Raw genomic sequence first — 23,585 nt, 5'->3', positions numbered from 1 at the left:
CTTGAAGAGTTGGGTTTCCTCATTAAATGTTATTTTTATTTTTGTTGTTGTTGTTATTACTTACATTCTACAAATAATGTAGCATTACGTGAGATGGCACTACCAATTCCATTGAGAGCCACACATCGGTATTTTCCACTGTCTGTCCTGTACACATTCATTATTTTCAACTCTGAATGACTGGTCTTGGAACTATTGCCGATAGGATTTCCATTTTTTTCCCACGATATTTCTGGCAATGGATTTCCAGTTGCGTTACAATATAATGTCGTGTTTTTTCCTTCTTTCACCACGTTATCAGAGGGATCGGTAATAATTTCCGGTTGATCTGAAATTAAATGAAAAGACGGATATAAATCTTAGCCTAGTGCCTATTTACTCAGTATCTCTGAAAAAATGCCGGATACTTCGTTAGTTATTTTGAAAAGGATCCAACTTTCCAATGAAATACGTCTGGCTTTTGAAGCGGACCTGTGTACACTAATAGAAAAGACACAGAAAGATAAATGAGGGTTTGGTCTTAGCTCTACTACCAACAAATAACTACATTTATCATAAGACCCGTCAATATAAAACCATAGTGAAGGCTGACGTGTTAAGGGTCGGACGGGTCAACGTGAGCCGGTCCGGAAAAAGCCGTCCGGCCCTGCTGCCCTCACATCGCTTTGTTGCAAAAACTGAAAGGAAAATACAAATGAGAAAAAAAAGTCGCGTTTTTCAAGGAATTTAGAGTTTCTTGTTCTTACTCGAAAAATACAGGAAAAGTTACAATTCCTGACTTTATTAGCTTGTGTGGCTGCGTGTGTCTCCCTATCGCACCCTATTTAGGTTGAAATTTTTTAACACTTAGTGGTCATACGATAAATACTTATTGACTGAGTTTGGTCGGGCCAGATGGAAAAATACTTGGCTCTCGGTCATAAGACATGGACCTTGCTGTGCTCAGTTCGTATGTCATGTCCGCCTTGAGCCAAATATTTTTCCGCCCGGCCCGACCAAACTAAGTCACTAGGTACAAGCATAGCACTTCACTTACATTGTACATTTAATACGGCAACTTTGGAGGAAGCGTTTCCAACTTCATTGTGGGCGACACACAGGTATTTTCCGCTATCTGTTCTGTTCACATTCGCTATCATCAGCGACTGGTTGCCTGCTGACAAACTAATCCTGTTGTTGCTTTTAACCGGATGTTCATCATTGAACCATGACAGCTCTGGCTCTGGATTTCCAGTAGCATTACAAGTTAATGTCACAGTCTTCCCTTCTGTTTCCGTAACATTCTGCGGTTCAGTAACTATCTCAGATCGATCTGTAATATTCAAAAAAACCTTCTTGTACCTCACTCAAACCAAGGCTTAAACGTGTCTTAGAGATCTTTTTTTCAGCGTGATTTAAAACTGTTTGCTTCCGTGAAGCTTATACCGATCTTTGTAAACTTAAAATTAAGCACATTGAAAATAGACGTTAATAACGACTTGGGAACCTATGAAAAGTTTATGTTTTTAGTTATCTGTTTCTGATTTTCACACAGGTAAATTTAATTTTATTATATATGTATTGCTGGTGTAAATAGGTATTAGCATGGGACTGAACTACATGTGGAAATAGACAGTCTAGTCTATCCAGTCGGTAAAGCAATTAGAAAATCTAGACCAACAGAACAGTTTTCCAGACTTTCCAGCTGACTTTCTTCTGAGGAAGTTTGAACAATTCATGAAATATGTCACTGAGCCCCACTGAAAACCGCCTTGGCGAGTAAAGTTCTCTCATTAAATATTACAATTACTATCATGATTATAATTATTATTATTATAATTATGATTGCTATCGTTTTTAATACTTACATTTCACAACTAACGTGGCATTACGTGAGGTGGCATTACCAATTCTATTGACAGCCATACACCGGTATGTTCCACTGTCTGTCCTGTACACATTTATTATTTTTAACTCTTTACTTTCTGCTGAAGAACTGATCCTGGAATTATTGCCGATAGGATTTCCATTTTTTTCCCACGATATTTCTGGCAATGGATTTCCAGTTGCGTTACAATATAATGTCGTGTTTTTTCCTTCTTTTACCACGTCATCAGAGGGATCGGTGGTAATTTCCGGTTGATCTGAAATGAAATGAACAGACCGATATAAATTTTAGCCTAGCGCTCTAATTACTCAGTATCTCTGAAGATTAAAAATACTTTGTTAGTTATTTTGAAAAGAATTCAACTTTTCCAATGAAATACGTCCGGCTTTTGAAGCGGACCTGTGTACGATGACTAAAACGACACAAAAAGATTAATGAAGGTTTCGCCTAAGCTCTGCAACCAGCAAATAACTATATTTATCATATGACCCATCCAGCCCCGCTCGCACAATCTCATAGAAAACCATAGTGAAAGCTGGCGTGTTTAGGGCCGGACGGGTTGACGTGAGCTGGTCTGGAAAAAGCGATCCGGCCTGCTACCCTCAAATCGCTTTGTTGCAAAAACATAAAAGAAAACACAAATGAGAAAAAAAGGTGGCGTTATTTTAAGGAATTGGGATTTTCTTGTTCTCACTCGAAAAAATAAAAGAAAAGTTACAATTCTTGATTTTATTGGCTTGTGTGGCTGCTTTTTCCCTTCTGTCGTGTCTTAGGTAGGTTGAAATTTGTTATCCCTTAGTGGTCATACGATAAATAGTGAACTGAGTTTGATCGGGCCGGAAGGGAAAATATTTTGCTCTCGGTCTTAAGGCATAGACCTCGCTCTGCTCAGTCTGTATGTCATGTCCGCCTTGAGCCAAATATTTTCCCGTCCGGCCCGACCAAACTCAGTCACTAAATACATAGCATAGCACTTCACTTACGTTGTACATTTAATATGGCAACTTTCGAGGAAGCATTTCCAACTTCATTATGGGCGACACACAGGTATTTTCCGCTATCTGTTCTGTTCACATTCGCTATCATCAGCGACTGGTTGCCTGCTGACAAACTAATCCTGTTGTTGCTTTTAACCGGATGTTCATCATTGAACCATGACAGCTTTGGCTCTGGATTTCCAGTAGCATTACAAGTTAAAGTCACATTGTTCCCTTCTGTTTTCGTTACATTCTGCGGTTCAGTAACTATCTCAGGTCGATCTGCAATATCGAAAAAAAAAAATTGCACCCCACTCAAACCAGAGCTTAAAGATGTTTAAATGATGTTTTGTTCAGGTATAAAACTGTTTGCTTCCGGGAAACTACTTATACCGATGTTTGTCGCCTTAAAATCAAGCACATTGAAAACAATTTAATAACGGCTTGGAAACCTTATTATGGGATAGTTTAGCTTTTTACTTCTCTGTTTCTGATTTTCACTCGGGTAGATTTGGTTTCATTAAATATGTTTTGCTGGTGTTGATGGGTATTAGCATAGAGCTGAACTACAGTTTGAAATAGACAGTCCAGTATATGCAGTCAGTATAGCAATTAAAAAATCTACACCAATAAAACAGTTCTCCAGACTTTCCAGCTGACTTTCTACTGAAGAAGTTTGAACAATTTATGAAATACGTCACTGGGCACCACGGAAAACCGCCTTGGCGAGTTGAGTTCCCTCATTAAATAATAATAAAATCATTTTTATTCATTATTATACCTTAATTTGTCTTAATTTTGTTTGTTATCCTGTATTTTTACTGATTTTTTGATTTTCAATGAATAAATGATAGATTATTGTTATTATTATTATTATTATTATTATTATATCATTATAAATGCTTTTAATACTTACATTTCACAACTAACGTGGCATTACGTGAGGTGGCATTACCAATTCTATTGACAGCCACACATCGGTATGTTCCTCTGTCAGTCCTTTTCACATTTATTATTTTCAACTCTTTGCTTTCTGCTGAATAACTGATCTTGGAATTATTTCCGATAGGATTTCCATTTTTTTCCCACGATATTTCTGGTAATGGATTTCCAGTCGCGTTACAATAGAATGTCGTGCTTTTTCCTTCTTTCACCGAGTCATCAGAGGGATCGGTGATGATTTCCGGTCGATCTGAAATGAAATGAACAGACGGATGTGAATTTTAGTCTAGAGCTCTATTTACTCAGTATCTCTGAAAAAATGGTGCTTAGTTAGTTATTCCGATAAAAAAAACCGTAACAAAAATGAAACACAGCTAACACTCGTATAGTAGTGTATAATTACGTGCTCAAAAACTAAGTACAATAAAACAGGAATCAAACTTGAAGTTATATCCAAACTGGCATAACTGTTGAAATTCATACAAATCATGACGATTTCAGAGCGATTGCAATCATGCTGAGGCTCATCTAAACTAGCTGATCATAGTGATCTGCAGTCATCGCAGTGAAGCAAGCCACAGAAATGAAATCGGCCGTCCTTATGGCAAACTGAATTGAGAAGCGGTCTGAGCACTCAAGAAATGGGGAGAAACACTCGATAACGTCCCGTGTTTCTTCCTATACTTTTCTCGCGCTCTAACCGCTTCCTCGGTGCTTTACAACAGAACAGAGCACAGTCAAAGCTTCTACTTTTGTTAAGTGTAGTACTCACTTACATTGAACATTTAATATGGCAACTTTCGAGGAAGCGTTTCCAACTTTATTATGGGCGACACACAGATATTCTCCGCTATCTGTTCTGTTCATATTCGCTATAATCAGTGACTGGTTGCCTGCTGACAAACTAATCCTGTTGCCGCTTTTCACGAGATGTTCATCACTGAACCATGACAGCTCTGGCTCTGGATTTCCAGTAGCATTACAAGTTAATGTCACATTCTTCCCTTCTGGTTCCGTAACATTCTGCGGTTGAATAACTATCACAGGTCGATCTGTAAGTAAAAAAAACCTTCTTTTACCTCACTCAAACCAAAGCTTAAACAAAATTTAAAGATATTTTCTTCAACGTGATTTAAAACTGTTTGCTTCCGGGAAGCTGCTTAAACCGATGTTTGTCGACTTAAGATAAAGCACATTAAAAATAAACATTAGTAACGACTTAAAAACCTATGAAAAATTTAGATTTTTAGTTCTCTGTTCCTGATTTTCCCTCAGGTAGATATGGTTTAATCAAATATGTTTGCTAGTGTGAATGGTACTGGATTTTCAGTAGCACTACAAGTACAAGTCAAGTTTCTTCCTTCCCTTACTTTTAGGATGAGTAGTAGTATCAGGTTTATCTGAAATTTTTAGAACTATCTGGTTAGCAAAGGGTAAATAAATAACAAAAAAAGTCTGCATAGAAATGCATAAATGACTGTACAACCCTGTTATGTTAAAATAAAATTGTATGATAGAAGGTGTGCTGCTGCGTGTATGAGCGGATATCATTCAGGGGCTATGATTATTAGACAAGAGTTACGACAAAAGTTGACCATGGCGAAAACAAAGAAGTGTGTATTGGGTAGAGGGCTGTAATAAGTGGAGGCCTTGAATCAGAATACTATTCAAAATACATTTCAAAGAGAATAGAGTGTCCTTAACAGTAGGGTGTAAAGATGAGAACTCACATTGGATATCAACAGTAGAAACGTTTGAGGTATCACTTCCAAGGCTGTTGTTCGCCACACATCGGTAACTCCCCTTGTCTTTTCTGTTTACATTTCGTATATTCAAGCGCTTATTATCGTCTGAAAAGTTTATCCTGGAATTATTGTTTATAAGAGAACCATCTTTGGTCCATGATATGTTCGCTGGTGGGTTTGCAGTGGCATTACAAAATAAAGTTAAATTATTTCCCTCTTCTTCTGTCACAATCGCTTGAGGATGAGAAACGATCTTAGTTTGATCTGCAATTTCAAAAATACTTTAGTTGGCAAAAATCGTACACAAAAGCATAAATATAACACAGCTAAAAAATAACGTGTGACCACTTGCGGTTTGCTTCTTAAACAGCATATCCTTGCCGCCACTTAGGCTGATATAAAACTGACTGATCTTTCCTCATTCTTTCCGTGAAAGAACATAAGTGCTACTACAAAAGGAAGTTCTTTATAGAGAAGGCTGTATAACTTAAGAAAAAAACTTGCATAAACATCCTTAAATTTAGGATGTATGTTGCGATATCGTTTCTTAAGAACAACCTAGCCACGAAATATCAATGTTTTAAAACACTAACGTAAATACAGAAACCAGTCACTTCCCATCGAGGCAAATTCTCCACGTAAAACATGAATAAGACCAGGAGTAAGTATATCGGTAAATAGTTTATAAACAGTCGGAATACTTTCGGGTCATAATGAGTTTTTAACAGGTACATGTACGTCAAATAAGCTTAAAGTTTAAGTAATTTTCGGAGCATATGTCGGTAAAAATAGACGAGCTTATACCTAGAAAGCAATTAATTCAATTAGCCTTTGCTACATTAACGCGGATTAGCACATTTAATCGAAACAATAACACTAGAAAACGAAACATTCGAGTCAAATTACAATATCGAAATATTTTGCTTAAGAAAATCAACTGAAACACTGAATTTCAACAAATTCAAATTGCCAAGATCCTTCTCTCGCACTCAAGAGAATTCAATTCGATTACATTGTAAATTTCGGGAGATTTCAACGGATAAAATCGATGTGCAGCCAAGGCTAAAACTTCTTATATAAAATTAAACGAGGTTGATTTCCGCTTCCACATTTGTTAAAAAATCTGTCTTCGAATGATGAAAAATAATCTTATACCTCCTGGGATAGATAAATAAAACAGTACCAGTGACAGGACGAAGAACCAATGAAAAAGACGTTCCCTGAAGGTACAAATTCTGGCGAGACGTTCGTCCATGCTTAGGAAGCATAGTTTGATCAAAAGGAAGATGAAAGAATCGACCGCAAGTTAGATAATTATTGCTAGAGTTCAAAAGGTAATCAAAATGAGGTTTCTATATAACACGCGTTCTGATTGGCTAAAACAGCATGCTTTATCAGAGTACGGATACACAGAGTAACGGTGTCACGCGTCCAGATGTATTCCCTCAATTTTTTTATTTTTTTGTGCTTATTCGTAAGTGCTGAATAATGATTGGATTAATAAGGGGATAGATTGGGGTCATCAGATCATATTTTAATTGCTGTTTAAAGTTATACTCGTCAAACGAAGTCTACTGCCACTAAAAGCACTACAACAACTACTGCCACTGAGTACAACAACTACTTCTGCTAGCACTACTTCTACTACTAATACTGCTGCTGCTGCAGCCGCTACTACAACTACTACTACTTCCACTACTACTAGTACAGCGGTACAAACCACGCTAAGCCAAAGTCGATTTGTTTTTTACCACAATATCAACTTCAAATAGAAAGATTCTTTCAGTGCGTGACATGTTGATGTGAGCAGCGGTATCTGTACTCTAATGGACAACAGCAGTTTAGCCGATCAGATTGCGACATTACTGCCAAATGCGGAAAGGACTGATAGTGTTTATACATGTACGATGGTTATTTTAAGTCACTTACACTGAACATTAACTGTGGAAGCGTAAGAAGTATCCCTTCCAACTCTGTTTTTCGCTCGACATTTGTATTTGCCACTGTCTATTCTGTTCACTTTCGTTATCGTCAACTGTTCTTGGCTTGGTGACAAAATGATCCTAGAGCCGTTACTTAACAGATTTCCATTCTTGGTCCATGATATGGTCGGGGCTGGATTTCCAGTAGCATTACAATACAAAGTCACGCCATGACCTTCTTCTGTTGTGATATTGCGAGGATGAGTTGCGATCTCAGGTTTATCTGTAAATAAATACGGTATTTGCGCAAGGTTGATTTAAAAATAAAGATTAGGTACATGTACATGTAATAATAACTCTTGTTAGCTTGTTGTGATAGTGTATTTGAAAGTTCTCACCCTTTCTTTTGTTTAATTTACTGCTGATAATTAAGGAAAAATATACTCACCGCACTAAATCCTACTTATGTATTAGTGGAAATAAGACCTGAAAAAAATTCAGGCCCGTACGGGAATTGAACCTATGACCTCTGCGATACCGGTGTAGTGCTCTACCAACTGAGTTAACGAGCCAACTGAGAGCTGGTCATTATGTTGGTTCGAATTAAACCCGTTGAAGTGATAATTCAATGAATTTTTAATTTTTTTTTTTTTTTTACAGGCCTTATTTCCACTACTACATAAGTAGGGTTTATTACTGCAATGATCGCTTTCATACATTTCATGCAACCGCAGTACACATATATGATTTTCTTATATTCAAATTCATTAAATTATAGTAATTGTTGAGTAGTTTTCAAGGATGATATTGTTGTAGACGAGTGATTGGATGAAACGAGACGCCTTCTTCAACTCCAAGGGTAAAAATGTATCCAATGAGTGTTTCAAATTCGTTACTTAAGGAAAGGCCCAGTTTTATCGTGTACCTTCAATTATGATCATCATCGTGTCCTGTGTGCTGCTTAAAATATTCGTGGCGTTACAGGTGTAATTTCCCCCATCCCTTAAAGAAGCTGCAGTGATTGATAACTGTATTTGACTTTCATTAAAGGATGGAATTGTCACTCTGGAACCATTCATCAGCTTCAAAGCATTCCTAGCAATCACAGTTCCTTCCTTTATCCACTGCACTTCAGACACTGGTGGCGACGCTTCATACCGACATATCAGCCGGATATTGCCGCCCTTGGCCAAATATTGCTTTTGATTGCCATCAATTGACACTTCGGGTTCAACTAAAAGGTAAATAGGGTTGGCGTTAGAGTTAATAAAAATTTCGAACAGCATCTAATCGTTGCTTTGTGATGATGTCCAAATACATCTACGTCTTTGCCGAGACTCAGTGTTAAATGACAAACTACGAGGAGTAGACAGCCAGTGATTTTTACAACTGAACAAGTATTGGACAAGGTAAAGAACGAAACGAAATAAGTCCGATATAGTTTTTAATGAAATAAATCTTTGAGAAAAGACTACAGATACACTACCCAATTCGGTATAGAGAGCGTGCATCCAAAGGTAAATCTACACACCAGGGTTGGTCCCAAGAATGTAAATCTAATGATCTAAGAATGTCAACGGATAGAGACTGGAAATAGTAACAAGTAACACGTGAAAATGGAAGAATTTAAGACACTTACAAAGAACACCCACTTTGGAATTTGCGGTGTCATTTCCAACTCTGTTCTTCGCCACACATCGGTATTCACCGCTATCTGTTCTGCTTACATTCGTTATAGTCAACCGCTCATTGTCTGGTGAGAAGCTGATCCGTGAATTGTTGTTTACTGAAAATCCATCTTTGACCCAAGATATTGACGGTCCTGGATTTCCGGTGGCGTTACAAGACAGAGTTACCTTTTTTCCTTCTAGAACAGTTTCCCTTCTCGGATAAATGGTAATTGATGGCAATTCTGTGTGAAAAAGCAGCAGGAGAAGCTGTGTAATTTGATATTTAATATACTTTCTTAAAACAAACGCTGGGTTGAAATGGTGATTCTTTTTCTGACGTTTGTGCTCTTTTTGTCCTCCAAAACTAAATCACAAGCCCTCTCCAGTAAACAACTTGTCTAGAAGGTAATGGAATTAAGTAGCCATCTGGAGCCTCGCTGAAGCGCCTACGGTAAAAAAAGACAATAACAGTTATAAAGTGCTTTGTAGCATACAGTACCTTGGCTTATGACTGACGTCTTCAGGGATGAGTTGCCAACAGCATTAATAACTAGGCAGGTGTAGTTTCCAGCATCTTGAGAGGTACTTTGATTTATAAGCAACTGTAATTGACTTTCACTGTAATATGAAACAGTAAGGCGGGACTCGTTGCGGGTTAGCAGACTAGCGTTTCTAGAAATCACAATTCCATCTTTTATCCATTGCGCTTCAGACACTGGTGGTAAAGCATTGTACTTGCAGACGAGTTTCTTTGTTTTACCGACAACTGCAAACTGTTGTGGACCACCAATCATTGTCACTTCAGGTGGATCTACATTTGATTACGAAGGAATAGTTGCATTTTTAGCAAACAGTTCATGGTTTCGACTACCAGTTCCACAGGTTCACCAATTTAGTTCTATCCAGTTTTGGCGTTGAACATAAATTGAATCTTTCAGCGTGCAAGTAAATCTGAAATCCCCAAACAAAAGCCTTGAAAAGCAACTTATCCTGCAATTTACAAACCTGTGTCAGGTGGCGGAAAAACATAACTTTTTTTTTTCATCTCGACATTATTGATTGACCTTTAGACATTTGAGATAACAAGACTCTGATTGGTGATCAAATGACCAAATAACCTATTGTTCGTAAAGATTTGAAAGCCATCAAAACTTTTGTGTCTAAACTAGAATGAACCATCTCAGCTTCACAACAAAATGCAGGTTTCATTTATCAAAAATACATATTACTCACAATGCACTTCTAGGGTAGTATCGTGAGACGTAGCATTTCCAAGACTGTTTTCTGCAGCACATAGGTACACTCCACCATCTATTTTGCTCACATTCTTGATAGTGAGCTGCTTTCCTTTTTTAGAAAAATTCATTCTAGAACTGTTACTGTTGTCGAGAGGAAACCCATTTTTGGTCCATGATACTGTAGGTGCTGGATTTCCGATGGCGTTGCAAAGTAAAGTTACTTCGTCTCCTTCGGTTCTTTGAATCAATCGTGGAACAGTGCGTATCTCGGGTTTATCTACAGTCGTCCATATAAGCGAAGCAAAATAAGCAGCAGATACTTTTAAATTAAAAGAAAGTAGTATTTTCAGGTGCTTCGAAAAAGAAGTGTCTCTATTTTGTCCCTTAGAAGTCAAAGAATGATCAAAATAGGGAAAGGTGGAGAGTGGGATTCTTAGATTGATGTTGCTTAGGGTTAGCGGTAGATATTTGCCGAATCATTTTCAACGACACAGAGGTGAATAGTTATTTTAGTATATACCACATGTCGAAATAACTAATGAGGAATGCATAACAAAACAAAAGTGACCAAAAAAGTTTTCACATGAATTTCGCATTTAGCATCAAAAGCTCTCCGACGTATTTCCCACGACAACTGAACATACCCATTTAGACGTCATCAAAATCTGAAGTAATATCTAATTTTAAAAGCAATGTAGCTATGACAAAGCGATTTATGAGCGTTTTTTTTTCAAGACCGCGTAAAGGTGGCACATTGACCGAAAAATGACTATCCTCATATTTCAGTCAGAGATGCTTTATAAAGAACCTAGAAACGTGGTATGTTTTTTTTTTCTTTTTTTCCAGACTTACTTCTTTATCCTAGAAAGTTCACGAAAACTGAATGGAGCGTCGGTACCCGTAAAATGGCGGGAATCAGTACCCCGAGTAGAGGCAAATGAACTTTGCTCATGAAAAGCGCAAAAGAAAGCAAACTCGTATCAATTTGACAAATTTGTATAGGAGAGATTGAGGCATGGCTTAAGTTTAAAACGGGACCATTTCACTTAAATTTGAGCTCACGGAATGCTTTTAAAAATCACCAATATTTCAAAATCCAAATGTCGCATTTCGTCGCAAATTTTCAATTATCATTTTCCCCATACGGTAGAACTCAGAATCGGTTGAGGTTGAGCTCGTGATATTTCAAGTGGAAATAGTGTTCTTTTCGATGATATAAAAACTAGTTTGGGGCTTTTCACTTCCGCGCGGAAAAACCAGGCTGAACTTTGTGAAAGTCGCAACATCGTAATTTACGCCACGACATAATCTAATTAGGTACCCCGTAGTTAAATCCGGAATTCCAAGCACATTTAGAAGTAACCACCGAATTCGATCAGGAAATCATCACAGTAAGCTAGCCTTGCATAGCTAACCACGGCAGATTGGTTTTTATCTCTGCTCTCGTTTCAAATTCTCATCCATTTCCCATGGCGGAATTGTTTACAATAACACATTCCGTAAGCTAGCGGGGGGCGTCTTTTTTCTTTGCGTATTCGAACACCTATAAGTTTTAAGAAAGTTCCACGGTAAACTTGAGCTTCATTGTGGACTTGAAAGAGGACAATTCAATTATCTGTAACGGCAGGTCAAATGTTCTTTGCTGAAGATGTTGAAGACGGGAAGCAATTATATATTTGATACTACTATGATTTCAAAATACTCAATGCATTTGTCACGCAAGGTCGAAATATTTTCAATTACAAAAACACATCTCATTGTTCCCATCTCGCGGTTTTTTGGCCACGAGAATGGCACTTTTAAAAAACTTGTTCATTAGATAATATTGAATATGTTACCTCGGAAGAGTGTTTCATTGAAAAATAGAGATACAACTGTAGGAGGACTCACCCCCACCCCGTTGAAAACCGCTATGGTAACTATTTTTAGCGGAAAATCATTAGATTTAGTTGCAAGTAGAAGAAGACACTGTGGCACGGTTTTTCTCAGCGATTATCAAACAGGTGACATCGTTAGATGGGGGGATACTGAAAGTATTATGTACGCTAGAAGAAAAAATGATGCATCCATCAATTCAAAGCTTCAACATCGCCTCCCCTCAGGAATTTTAACTTTTGAAGATTTGTTCCAGCCCTCCTGGGCCAAAATCTCGTTAAAATTCCCTGCCCAAGTGCTAGATCTTAGTGGTTCTCTATGGGGTTAACTGTCAGCCGTAAAACGGCAAAAGTTAGCCGTTAGGCGTACTGAGAAACTGACAAATTTTAACCGTGAGTCCTAAAAATGATGTGACCGTAAAAAATTTAGCATTCGCCGTGTGAAATGGCCAAAAATGTAACAGTTAGCCTTGAAAGCCATCTTTTCATAGAAATCCTTATTTCATTGTCACATATTTTGTAAAAGGCACGATCAGTGATTGATTTGACTACTCAAGCTCCAAAACCTACGTTATAGACCCTATATTCTGAGCTATACGCTTTAAGTACCTCCTTATTGAAAGATAAACCACCAATACTCCTCTGAAAAGACTTGCCACTTTCGGTTCAAATTCCCTACCCCACCCAGGTAAGGCTCAAAAGATGACAATCAAAAGCCTGTGGGTTGCCCCGGATGTTGAAGCTGCGATTAATCGGTGTATAACGTCACTGACACCGATTAAACACCTTTTGAACGTCAAAATCTAAAAAAGGAATGTCAATTAGTACGCTAAGCTAATTCGATTGAGTTAACGACCACACCTAATAAAAAAAAAAAACACTTTTGATCAGGTGTTACTCTTTCTCCACAATTAATTTCTAGTAGAAAAACGCAAGCACGAGGTAAAAAGTTGCAAGGACATGTACTTTCAAACAAAAAAACTCAGTGAGGAAATAAACTATTGACGAAAATACCTCGAGCTTGAAGGTTATAACCATTTACTATTTGGCTGGACAGTCTTGGGGTAAATCCAAGCGTTCTGATTAGTTCTTACTTGGTCTGAACCTTGCCATACGTACCATTTCCAAGGAAGCGGTCATAAGCCGTATATTTTTGTTCGCGAAAGCCGAAAAATTAAAATTAAAGAAGTTTTTCCGAACGCCATAATACAATACTTCGTAACGTCGTTTGCTTGAGCTGTATTGGGGAATATTGGCCCACGGTAGTTTTTCCACGGACCTCGCTGCGCTCGCTCCGTACTACCACGATTTTGGGCCAACAATTCTCAGTACGGACGGCCCTTGCACTTGGTTAGTAAGAAATTATTCTTTGCGGCAACTGCTTATTTTTGTCTTCCTCTGTACAGCCTCTGTACTTAAGAAGGCTGACACATTAAATATCTGTTAAGCAAACCACAAATTAAAAAAAGAAAAAATCCGGCACAACGTGCCGCGCCATTTTGGCAGTTTTACTAGACCGGCGCTTTACGAAATTTTGGAAATCTTTCTCGAAATGATAATTTTTAACAACGAAGACCTGAAAAAAGGGTTAGCTAAAGAATTGTTCTCAAAAATGCATAATTAATTCTGCGATAAGGCCTGCGCATTTTCCTTTAGCAGGGCTGAATAACACTTCTAGAATGCACGGCATTTTTGTGACCCTCTCCTTCATCCAACGCCCATAAAAACAGTGATGCCCGGAACAGGTGATCTAGTCTAATTGGTGGAAGGTGTGTTAAGAATTGGCGCTCGACTTAAAATTAAATCTATTTTGGCCTCAATATCGGTAATTCTGACAGTCTTTAGGTTTTCAGAAATCACTTTACCGCACGACATTAGCTGAAATAGTATTAACTGAAGTATCAAGAGAATTATCTGTTTCTCGACTTCGTTGTTTTGATTTGCGAACATACAGTTTCCAGCCCAACAAATTTCCGTGAGTTTCGTAACTAAAACTCTCAATTTGGGAAGAACGTTCTTAACTCATCTAAGATTCTTTGTTTGTAGTGGTAATTTCAAATGGCACGTTGTTTGATTATACATTTATCCCCAGGTCTAGTTCACCCTATATATTTCATTCTGTTTCCAGCTCCATACTTGGTATTCTTCTCCTATTTCAATAATTTTGTACTTTGCCTCTGTTTTGCCTTTACTCTGACTTTTGATCCTTTCCCTAACCTTTTTCTATAGCTATTTGTTGTTTGGTGTTCTGCTTATTGGCCCTTCTTGGTAATGTCACTATTACATTCAACTCTGGATGAGATCCCCACTGCAAAGTTGACAAGTTTAACAGCAATGACTAACTGTTAAGAAAAATTATCATACAAACTAGTTTGTTAAAAAAACGCTATTCATGGATATTCGTTGCCGTAAAATTACAAGATGGGAATAAGATTGAAATATTTTCAGCCTTGCGTGACAAATGCTTGCGTGTGTCACATCTACACACAGATTGCTTCCCGTCTTCAACGTTTTCGGCAAAGAAAAAAACCTTACCACGTTTCTAAGTTCACTATAAGGAATCTCTGGGCGAAATATGAAGGTTTTCAATTTTTCGATCATGTGCCACATTTTTCGATTTTCACTCGGTCAATTCAGACATTCGCTCTTAAATACTCCACTTACATTGCACTCCTAGGTAAGCAGGATTGGAGGTATCATTTCCAAGGCTGTTGGTGGCCACACATCGGTATTCACCGCTGTCTACTCTGTTCACATTCTTTATAGTTAGGTCCTTGTTATCCGCTGACAAACTGATACTGGAGCTGTTACCAAGAGGTGATCCTCCCTTATTCCATGATATTTGTGGTACAGGATTTCCCATAGCGTTACAATTGAAGGTAGCATTGTCTCCTTCTTTTTCAGTTACATTCTGCGGGTGAGCAGTGATCTCTGGAATGTCTGTAACAGAAAAAAATCCGTTAGGTTAATTAAGGTGTTATGTAAAGGGTAAACAACACAATTACCTTCGTACAGTAGGTGTGCTGGAATATTTGCTCCAGTTTATTTTTCGTGTTGTGGGCACCACCGATGAAAACCTAATCATTCTTAGTCTACTTTGGTCTAGAAAATACAAATTAATGATTCTTGACACTCACTGGTTCAAATCGTTAGTTTTGGCTGCAAAAAGTTTTCAATCTCTTTAATTTTAATAAGGAAATCTTACAAGGTAGGGCTGAACGTAAGCCGAGAACTTGTTCTCTATGATAAAAGAGGGTATATAACCTCACTAAACGGCTCGCCTTCTACCCGAGTAAGCTAGCGAAAGGAATATGCTCATTTTCAAATTGATAAGTAAGATTTAAATGTCCAATGACAAAGTTGAAGACTACTTAAATAAATTCTCGTTGGTTTTGTGTTACATTGTTTTCACAGGCTCTTTGTACTTACATAGTACTGAAATCTCCACTTCTCCTCTAAGTCTGCTTTTCCTAGTGTTTACTTTTAGCGTGTAGCCTCCCGCGTCCGATCTCTTTACTCCGAGGAAAACAAATGATGCGCGTTCATTTGTTACGCTCGCGTATAAGCGACCTTGGTACGAGGAGTCTATCCAAGGTAAGTTATCGGAAGGAATTTTTTCCACAATCTCCTCTGTATCATTTTCAAATAACACCATACGAAGTGATTCACCTTCGTCTAAGGTGTACCTCCATTCCAGTGTAACATTGTCACCTTCCACAGTAAGGAGTGAATTTTGAGGTTGTTTAGTAAAGCTCGCACCTGATGATGTAAACAAAAAAATTTTCTAGCTGCGCTCCCAAGTTTTTTACTTTGTGATATAACTTCAAGTTTAACTTTAAACTACTAGCGTATAACTACATTCTTGGGATCTCCAAGAAGAGCTTCAAATCATAACAAAGACGTTCAAATATTACGAAAATATTGACCAGTTATAGTATTTTGCTGGAATATTTCGACTTGACTATCTTTAAAATTACGTTTCAGTATCCGCAGCTAGTATCGTTTTCACACTTCTGTTGTAGTTTATGAAATAACTAAGATACTACGAGCACCTTGAAAAGAGTGGTACACGAGAGGTAGAAAATATTACACAACACTACTTAAAGCTCTATTTTTGTCGCAAACCTTTTTTCAATACTCCAACGCAATACTCCATCGCAATACTCTATCGCTAAAACCTACCAGCATAAAAAAGGCTGCCTTGCTTCTAAGAAGTAACTATTAAGCATGCTTAGCAGTTTGTAGGACTTTTGATAAGGAATATCAGTTTTTGATAAGTAATATTACTAAAATAGATACACGGCAACTTCGAAGTAGACGTATTATTAATCAAAAAAAAATTATTTTGGAAGAAACATAAACAAGATAAAAATGGCTTCCCTGTTTCTAAGAAGGAACTATAAAGTATGTGTAGCATTTTGCATGATTTTGATGAGTAATATTATATGTAGGCGTTATTCCCAAATATGAACGCTTTTCGCTTTATGATAACGCTTTCTAACACTTATTTCCCTTCATTTTGGGAGCGTTGAAGCTCATTTCGTGAAAATTATGCAACATAAGACAAGCAACAACAAACATATGAAACATATGTATGAACTGCGGTTATGAAACGTATATATGCACGATCCTTCGCAGTAAAGCACTATTTGAGCAATAGTGAAAATCAGACCTGAAAAAAATTTTCAGGCCTGTACGGGATTCGAACCACTGACCTCTGCGATACTAGTGCAGCGCTCTACCAATTGAGCTAACAAGCCAACTGGGAGCAGACCATCAAATTAATTCGACATAAACCCGTAGATGATAAATCAAACAACAACAAACATATGAAACATATGGTCTGCTCCCAGTTGGCTTGTTAGCTCAATTGGTAGAGCGCTGCACTAGTATCGCAGAGGTCATTGGTTCGAATCCCGTACAGGCCTGAAAATTTTTTTCAGGTCTGATTTTCACTATTGCTCAAATAGTGCTTTACTGCGAAGGATCGTGCATATATACATAAGACAAGCACTTAACCTTTTTCTGAACGTTGTTTGTAATTACTCTTGCATCTACTTCCTTCGTCACGAACGCAGTCACGGTCATGATCGGCAAAAATGAACCGCCAATGAAAACATAATTGACTCAACAGCAAAGAAAATAAATTTTACGAAACGAAAATGACACGAATTAAACCAGCTGCTCGTCACCGATAGCATCATCGTCTTTTGAAACACACAATAAACAAATGCTTCAATCGAGGTCACTAAAACGAGCGAACACGGAAGTCTCGAATGAGGCTCGTATAGCACGACATCAGTACGAGACGAAAAGGAAAAAATAGCTGGCTTTCTAGTTTCGATATTTGAATGAACTCTCACTAACACTGATTTATCCCGTGGAAATCCCTTTCACTTTTACGTTGAATTTCAAGGCTTTCTATACACTACATTAGGCACTTCTAAAGTTATTTCTTGCCGGGTTGTTTATTTTCATCTCGCATTCCATACTGTTCTCGTGCTAGTCACCGCTTTCTCTGTCAAGCCTCACATCACGAAAGCACGATACACGATCGGAAACAGCGGGGTGCCTTACTTTCCATGTAGTCGTTGAATATATGAAATATTGACTTCAATATTCCGACAAGTTCGTTGACGACCATATTGAACTTACACATTCTCAGATACGTACCCAGGCTTCATCTAACTTTCCTTTTCAGAAACACAACAAATTTTGTGTGAAAATCGCTAATTCTTATCTTATATTCTAATATCTATCCGCTAATATCATAGCTTTAGTTTTGTTTCTGTATATGAGCATACAATGGCTTCTAACAATGAGATGCCTATAAACCTTACCTTCGACAGAAAACATGAAAAGAGCACACAGAAAGATTGTAGGCCAACCTGCCTCCATTACACAGGATGTCTTTTGCGTTCTCTCACATCGATTGGGCTGCTTTAAAGTGAATAAATACCGCCGTCTTCAGCATAAAGAAGCGACTAATCGCTAGAACGAACCTCCCTTTGCCGACGGTAGTGTGTAACACGATGATCCTTGTCAGGTATCAATTACGTGTCTTAAATAATTATTGACTAATGGGTCACGCATTTCCGTCGAGTTCGGCGTTCGTGGTGTTGATTATTTCCCAGACAAGAGCTATCTAAAACCATTCGTTTTGATGAATGAAATGAAAGTTTCCTGACCCTTCAAATTCTGTATAAAATGGAAACTGTGAGGTTTCCAAATATATAGGTCGGTGGAAAACGTTAACCATTTCCGCATAGTAATTTCTAAGAGAAGTATACACAATTTAAAGTTGAACTATCAATTTCTTTGTTTACCAATATAATTCCGAAGGAACTAGAATCTAAGGCCCTTCCTTCAAATCCTCGACGTTTAACGCAAACTTCACAGTAGGTGAACTTTATTCTGCTATTCTAGAGCGAAAAAGAAGCAAAGCTAGGTCCGATTATAAGTCTTTAGAGTAGTGATTTCGTCTACGGCATGTTGTTCAAAACCGCAGGGAACTGGCATCGATTCACAATGACGCACTGATAAAAATGACAAGTTTCCTTCTCAGACTTAGACCCTTCAAAACAGCCCCTACTTCTCTGTTTATTTTCCCACAACCAATTAAATCTAATGCGGCAACGCTAGCCATGGCCAAGTTTAACTTTCTTATTTAACTTTTTAAGAGGATAAAACACCTTTGACGTAGACAAATTGAACTAGGAAATATAACCCGCATTTTTCTCGTATCAAAACCATGGTAATAACATGCTCATTGAGACTAATGCAAAATTCCAATATGGCAAATTTTTTAACTCACAAAATCAGAAACGGAAAGGTAATCCTTGCGTTGCTCCTTCTAAAAATATGATAATACCAAACTCATTATGATTGAACGTACACTTCAAATACGAAGACATTCTAGATTTCATCATGGGGCTATGTGATAATACTTTCGACACCATAATAAAGGACCCTGAACACCGTCTAAATAAGTTAATTCAACTTAGCAGTCCGTCACGCTATGCCCTAAGGAGCAATGGGCGCTTCATCGTACCCAAATGCAATACAGATCGTTTTAGAAACAGTTTTATAATTATAAGGTCCTGTACCGTTGATATTAATACGGAGGTTTTTCTAAGTCCCTTTACCTTTTGTATTTATTTCTCACGTGCACTAAATAAAAATTCAAAATTTAAGAAAGACTATACTTTGTGTTTTCCTGCTCTTGGGGAAATGATGGAGGTTTTTGCTCTTTTGGGAGTATAGTTCTTGTTCGCAAATTTATCATATTATATTGTCGCGCTAATTAGGGTAGTTCAGTCAATTGAAAACCATCGAGACCTCTTTCCTATTTTGAACTGATTTGATTGAAAACTTCAGACCAACGATCGTCAAAAACAAAAGAAAAGAGAAATATGGCAAAAAGAACCAATCTTGGCCACTGAGAATACATTATCCACCCTATGTACCAATTACTGTCACGAACTCTTGCTCAGCCTGATATGCAAATTTTATGTTGCTTTGCACTTGAGACGTAATTTGCATATATTCTCACAACGGTTTACGGTAAACTGCATGGTAACACAAGCTTGAACTAGCTGGCTTTACTATCAGCCTTTTAATGGTTTCCTTCAGAATTTTCAGAAAGATTTGTATTAACAGTATAAAGAGTACAATTGTGACAAGTGAGCTACGAAGAATTCGTTGAAAACTAAGCCGGTTTTTATTGTAGCTGCAGCGGCGGGCTTCTCTGTTCATGATAAACCTCACAAATGGAATTAACCAAACGGTAAAATGAAGCACTTTGAAAATTCAAGAATATCATATGCAAGTTGGGGTCAGTATATTTGCATTGTTGTTTACGCTTTTTGAGTTGCCATGATTTCTAAATCAAAAACGATATTGTTTTTGTTAATGGCACGCATACACAACATGGCGTGATTTTGGATATTTCGTTGACGATTTTCAAAATATTCTTAAAAAACCCTACATTCATTTCCCCAAAGTAAACTTTACATAGTTTGAAAGATCCTTAACTCAGGTATTTTCATTCTTAATCTTACGAAATTCTAAACAAAGGCATAGGCTCAAAATTATCGTTATTTTTCGCCTACCGTTTTACGAAGCGCGGGAGAGCCATAACTTATTTACTTCTCTTGAATACTCAGAGAAATCCAATGCTTATGAAAGGGTGGCGTTTAGGCCATGTCTGGTTGTACAACAAATTGGAACTATGACGGCTTTTTCTAGCGAAGCAGTTTTAACAAGCGAGTCAAGTGAATCATGACTAATTTCCCTCCTGTTTGTAAGTGTTTGGGATCGACAAACGGTGCCTAAGTTGAAAACGGCTTCCATCGTTTTTCTCAGGAATTAACCGATATTTCAAGGAAAAAACTTCTTGGCATTCATACTTATCCTAGTTGGCCAATTTTGGCCCATTCTTCTCTAATTAAGGGCTCTTCTAAGCGAGGTCGCCTTCAAATTTGGTTTACGAATAATTCATGATGTCCAACCATTCTGCCCCATGTTAAGCCTTTTTACAATGGAGTTAAAATGTAGGGGCAACATGAACATCTTTGAGAATATTGATGACTACAATGGCTTTTGAAAAAGTTTACAATTAAGCAAAGTCGCCATATTGTTAGTTGACGAGCAACTGATCCTACTTTGTACTTAATTTGTTTGCTAACCTTACCGAAGACAAAATTTCACTGAACGCGAAGGCTCGCCCTTCCCCTCTTACAAAAAGCAAATAGGATATATATGGTGTCTCTTTGTTCCTAATGCGTGATATCATGGCTTTGAAGATGGTAACAGCCAAGTGTTACATCTGACAGTTACATTTCCTTCACATTTGATAGCGTGCATATCCTGCTGTTGAGATCTTGGTCAAGGGTCAACAAAAAAAAAAATTTTTTCATACGGATTCAGTGTATTCTGCGCTCATCCACGATATAGACAATGCACTTTCATATTTTATAACAGCACCTGAATACCTTCGTATTAGAAGTGTTTTAGCGAGTAAGCTACAGCATTGTTGTTATCATTATTTCCTTGCGAGTGTGGATGTGTGTGGATGTGTGTGTGAATGTGTGTGGTCTAAGGAACAAGATCGAGGAACTCAGATGCCTCCAACAACTGTGTAAATTTGAAATTCTCGCAATCACCGAGACACATCTTGACAAAAAGGTGTCAGATTCCAAAATATTAAACCCCGCAATGAAGTTCGTAAGATTAGATAGGAAGGGTCGAAAAGGAGGAGCATGCTTATTATATTATGGGGAGCAATTGCATGCTACTCATCGTAAAGATCTTCTCACACAAAACATTGAAGCAGAGTGGCTGCAAGTCAAATTCCCAAGTTCTTCAGTGTTGTTTTCAGTAATCTACAGACCGCCAGACGCTTGTGAATTCTTTGATCTTTGATCTTTGATCTTGTCAGTGCTTGGCTGAAAACGTCTAACATTGTGCTACTAAGGGACTTCAACTGTGACTTTAAGACGGAATCTGAGCAGTGCGCTAACGCCAGAAAACTACGCTCCATTTTCCAAACATTTAATATGCAAAATGTGGTAAATGCAAACACTAGAGAAACACCAACAAAAAGTACCTGGATCTAATTGTTACAACAAGGACAGATCTTATGGGCAAGTGTGGTGTTTTCCCTTTGGGAATTTCAGACCACAATATGGTATACGCAACGATGAAGTTAAAGAATAAAAGGCCACCACCGAAGTACATCAAAACAAGAGATTATAGGAAACTCGACATTAAAAAATTTCAGGCGGACGTTGAATCCGTGCCTTTCCATATAGCGTTAGTCTTCGAGGAGCCAGATGATATCTTATGGGCATGGCAAACCTTGTTTAAAGGAATTTGTGACGAACATGTCGCCCAGAAAGAAGTTAAGATCAGAAGTAAATCGGCTCCTTCGATAACTAACGAAATCCGGTACAAGATCATGAATAAAAGATACAAGACCTTCAAAGCAGTAGTCAGCACAAAATGCCCTGAATTGTGGTCAAAATACAAGAAAGCTAGAAATGCAGTCACATCAGCTTTGCGAAGAGCTAAGGCATCCTATTTCACCAATATGTTCAAAGAAGTAAAGAAATCTAGTGCCTACTGGAACTTAATTAACAGAGCCACAAATCGCTCAGCACGCAACAGAACAATAGGCCCCCTTAAGAGAACCGACGGCAGTTTTGCTTTAATGGATAAGGAAAAAGCACAAATGATGAATGCATACTTCTCGGAGAACGGCGAGAACTTAATTAAATCACTGCCAATGCCACCGCAGCCCGCTTAAGTGGATGCCAGCACGTCACCTTATATATTGTCACCTAAAAGCCCTATTTCGATTACAAACCATTCTGTTGAAAAAAAGGTAAATAAACTTAAAACGAATAAGGCAGTTGGACCTGATGACATCTCGCCTAAACTTCTTAAATTGGCAGGAAAGGCTATTGTACCAGCATTGGTCAACCTTTATAATTACAGCATTGAACAAAGAATTTTCCCTATGGAAGACTGCCCGATTAACTCCGCTTTTCAAAAAGGATGATGAAACAGACTGCGGAAATTATCGACCTGTCTCCCTTTTAAGCGTACCAAGCAAGATCCTGGAAGCAGAAATAAAAGATAAAGTGGTGCAGCACGTTTCTGTCGACAATCATTTAATCACAAAGAAGCAATGGGCCTACCGAAGCGGCTACTCGACTGAGCTCTTAATTCCTAGTACATCTGACAGAAATATGGAGGAGAGCGTTAGACTCTGGTAATGTTGTCGCAGTAGCCTTTGTGGACTTCAGAAAAGCGTTCGACAGCGTATCACACGAAATCTTGCTGAAAGAATAGAAAGTAAGAAAGAAAGTCTCAAGCACTCTAAACAACAAACGTGTCTAGTTACAATGATAAGGTTGAGATCGGACGTCAGCATTATCAGGCGCCTCTGGCAGCCGCTTCAGTCCATGTAACGATCTCACCTTCCCTCCCATCCCACCCCAGGGGAGGACATCCACCACACAGTAATCTCGTGCGTGGGAAATTAACGTCTCCTACCCCTAACCCTGCGGGAGACGGGGCCTACGGTTTATTCGTCCTTATCCGAGAAGACTAGAATATCTATCCATTTCTTGATATTATAGAAAGGTAGCAAATTCTCCTCACTTATTTTAAGACCATGAGTATTTGTCCGGCCGGGAAGAAGAAGCTGAAATATAATTTTGGTATCACGGGAGTGTTGCTAGATTGGATTAGGGACTACTTGAGGGGAAGAATGCAGTACACTGTGATTAATGGAGTCAAATCTGACATGTTACCAGTAACAAATGGTATACCACAGGGATCTGTT

At 38.1% G+C, this 23,585-nt stretch overlaps 1 protein-coding gene across 3 annotated transcripts in view; it reads right to left on the bottom strand.

Annotated features, from left to right (window-relative positions):
* The window catches only part of LOC111337994 (receptor-type tyrosine-protein phosphatase S-like), a 41,926-nt gene extending 23,709 nt beyond the window's left edge, over positions 1 to 18,217 (bottom strand). Inside the window, exons 1-15 of one of the 3 annotated variants that reach the window (XM_088738047.1) lie at positions 18,076 to 18,217; positions 15,665 to 15,994; positions 14,900 to 15,175; positions 10,357 to 10,638; positions 9,623 to 9,934; positions 9,093 to 9,365; positions 8,379 to 8,687; positions 7,461 to 7,736; positions 5,517 to 5,795; positions 4,563 to 4,838; positions 3,761 to 4,036; positions 2,851 to 3,126; positions 1,848 to 2,123; positions 1,037 to 1,312; positions 65 to 328 (exon numbers count right to left, since the gene is read on the bottom strand). In XM_088738047.1, coding sequence (XP_088594173.1) covers positions 65 to 328; positions 1,037 to 1,312; positions 1,848 to 2,123; positions 2,851 to 3,126; positions 3,761 to 4,036; positions 4,563 to 4,838; positions 5,517 to 5,795; positions 7,461 to 7,736; positions 8,379 to 8,687; positions 9,093 to 9,365; positions 9,623 to 9,934; positions 10,357 to 10,638; positions 14,900 to 15,175; positions 15,665 to 15,994; positions 18,076 to 18,133 — 4,039 coding nt within the window. In that variant the 5' untranslated portion in view covers positions 18,134 to 18,217. The remainder of the gene's footprint in view (positions 1 to 64; positions 329 to 1,036; positions 1,313 to 1,847; positions 2,124 to 2,850; positions 3,127 to 3,760; positions 4,037 to 4,562; positions 4,839 to 5,516; positions 5,796 to 7,460; positions 7,737 to 8,378; positions 8,688 to 9,092; positions 9,366 to 9,622; positions 9,935 to 10,356; positions 10,639 to 14,899; positions 15,176 to 15,664; positions 15,995 to 18,075) is intronic. The other 2 variants (XM_088738046.1, XM_088738048.1) reach the window with 2 other exon arrangements.
* Between the last annotated feature and the right edge of the window lie 5,368 nt (positions 18,218 to 23,585).

Source organism: Stylophora pistillata, chromosome 11 (genome assembly GCF_964205215.1).
Source record: "Stylophora pistillata chromosome 11, jaStyPist1.2, whole genome shotgun sequence".
In the NCBI taxonomy this organism is placed as follows: Eukaryota; Metazoa; Cnidaria; class Anthozoa; order Scleractinia; family Pocilloporidae; genus Stylophora; species Stylophora pistillata.
This window is presented reverse-complemented; position numbering and strand designations above follow the sequence as displayed.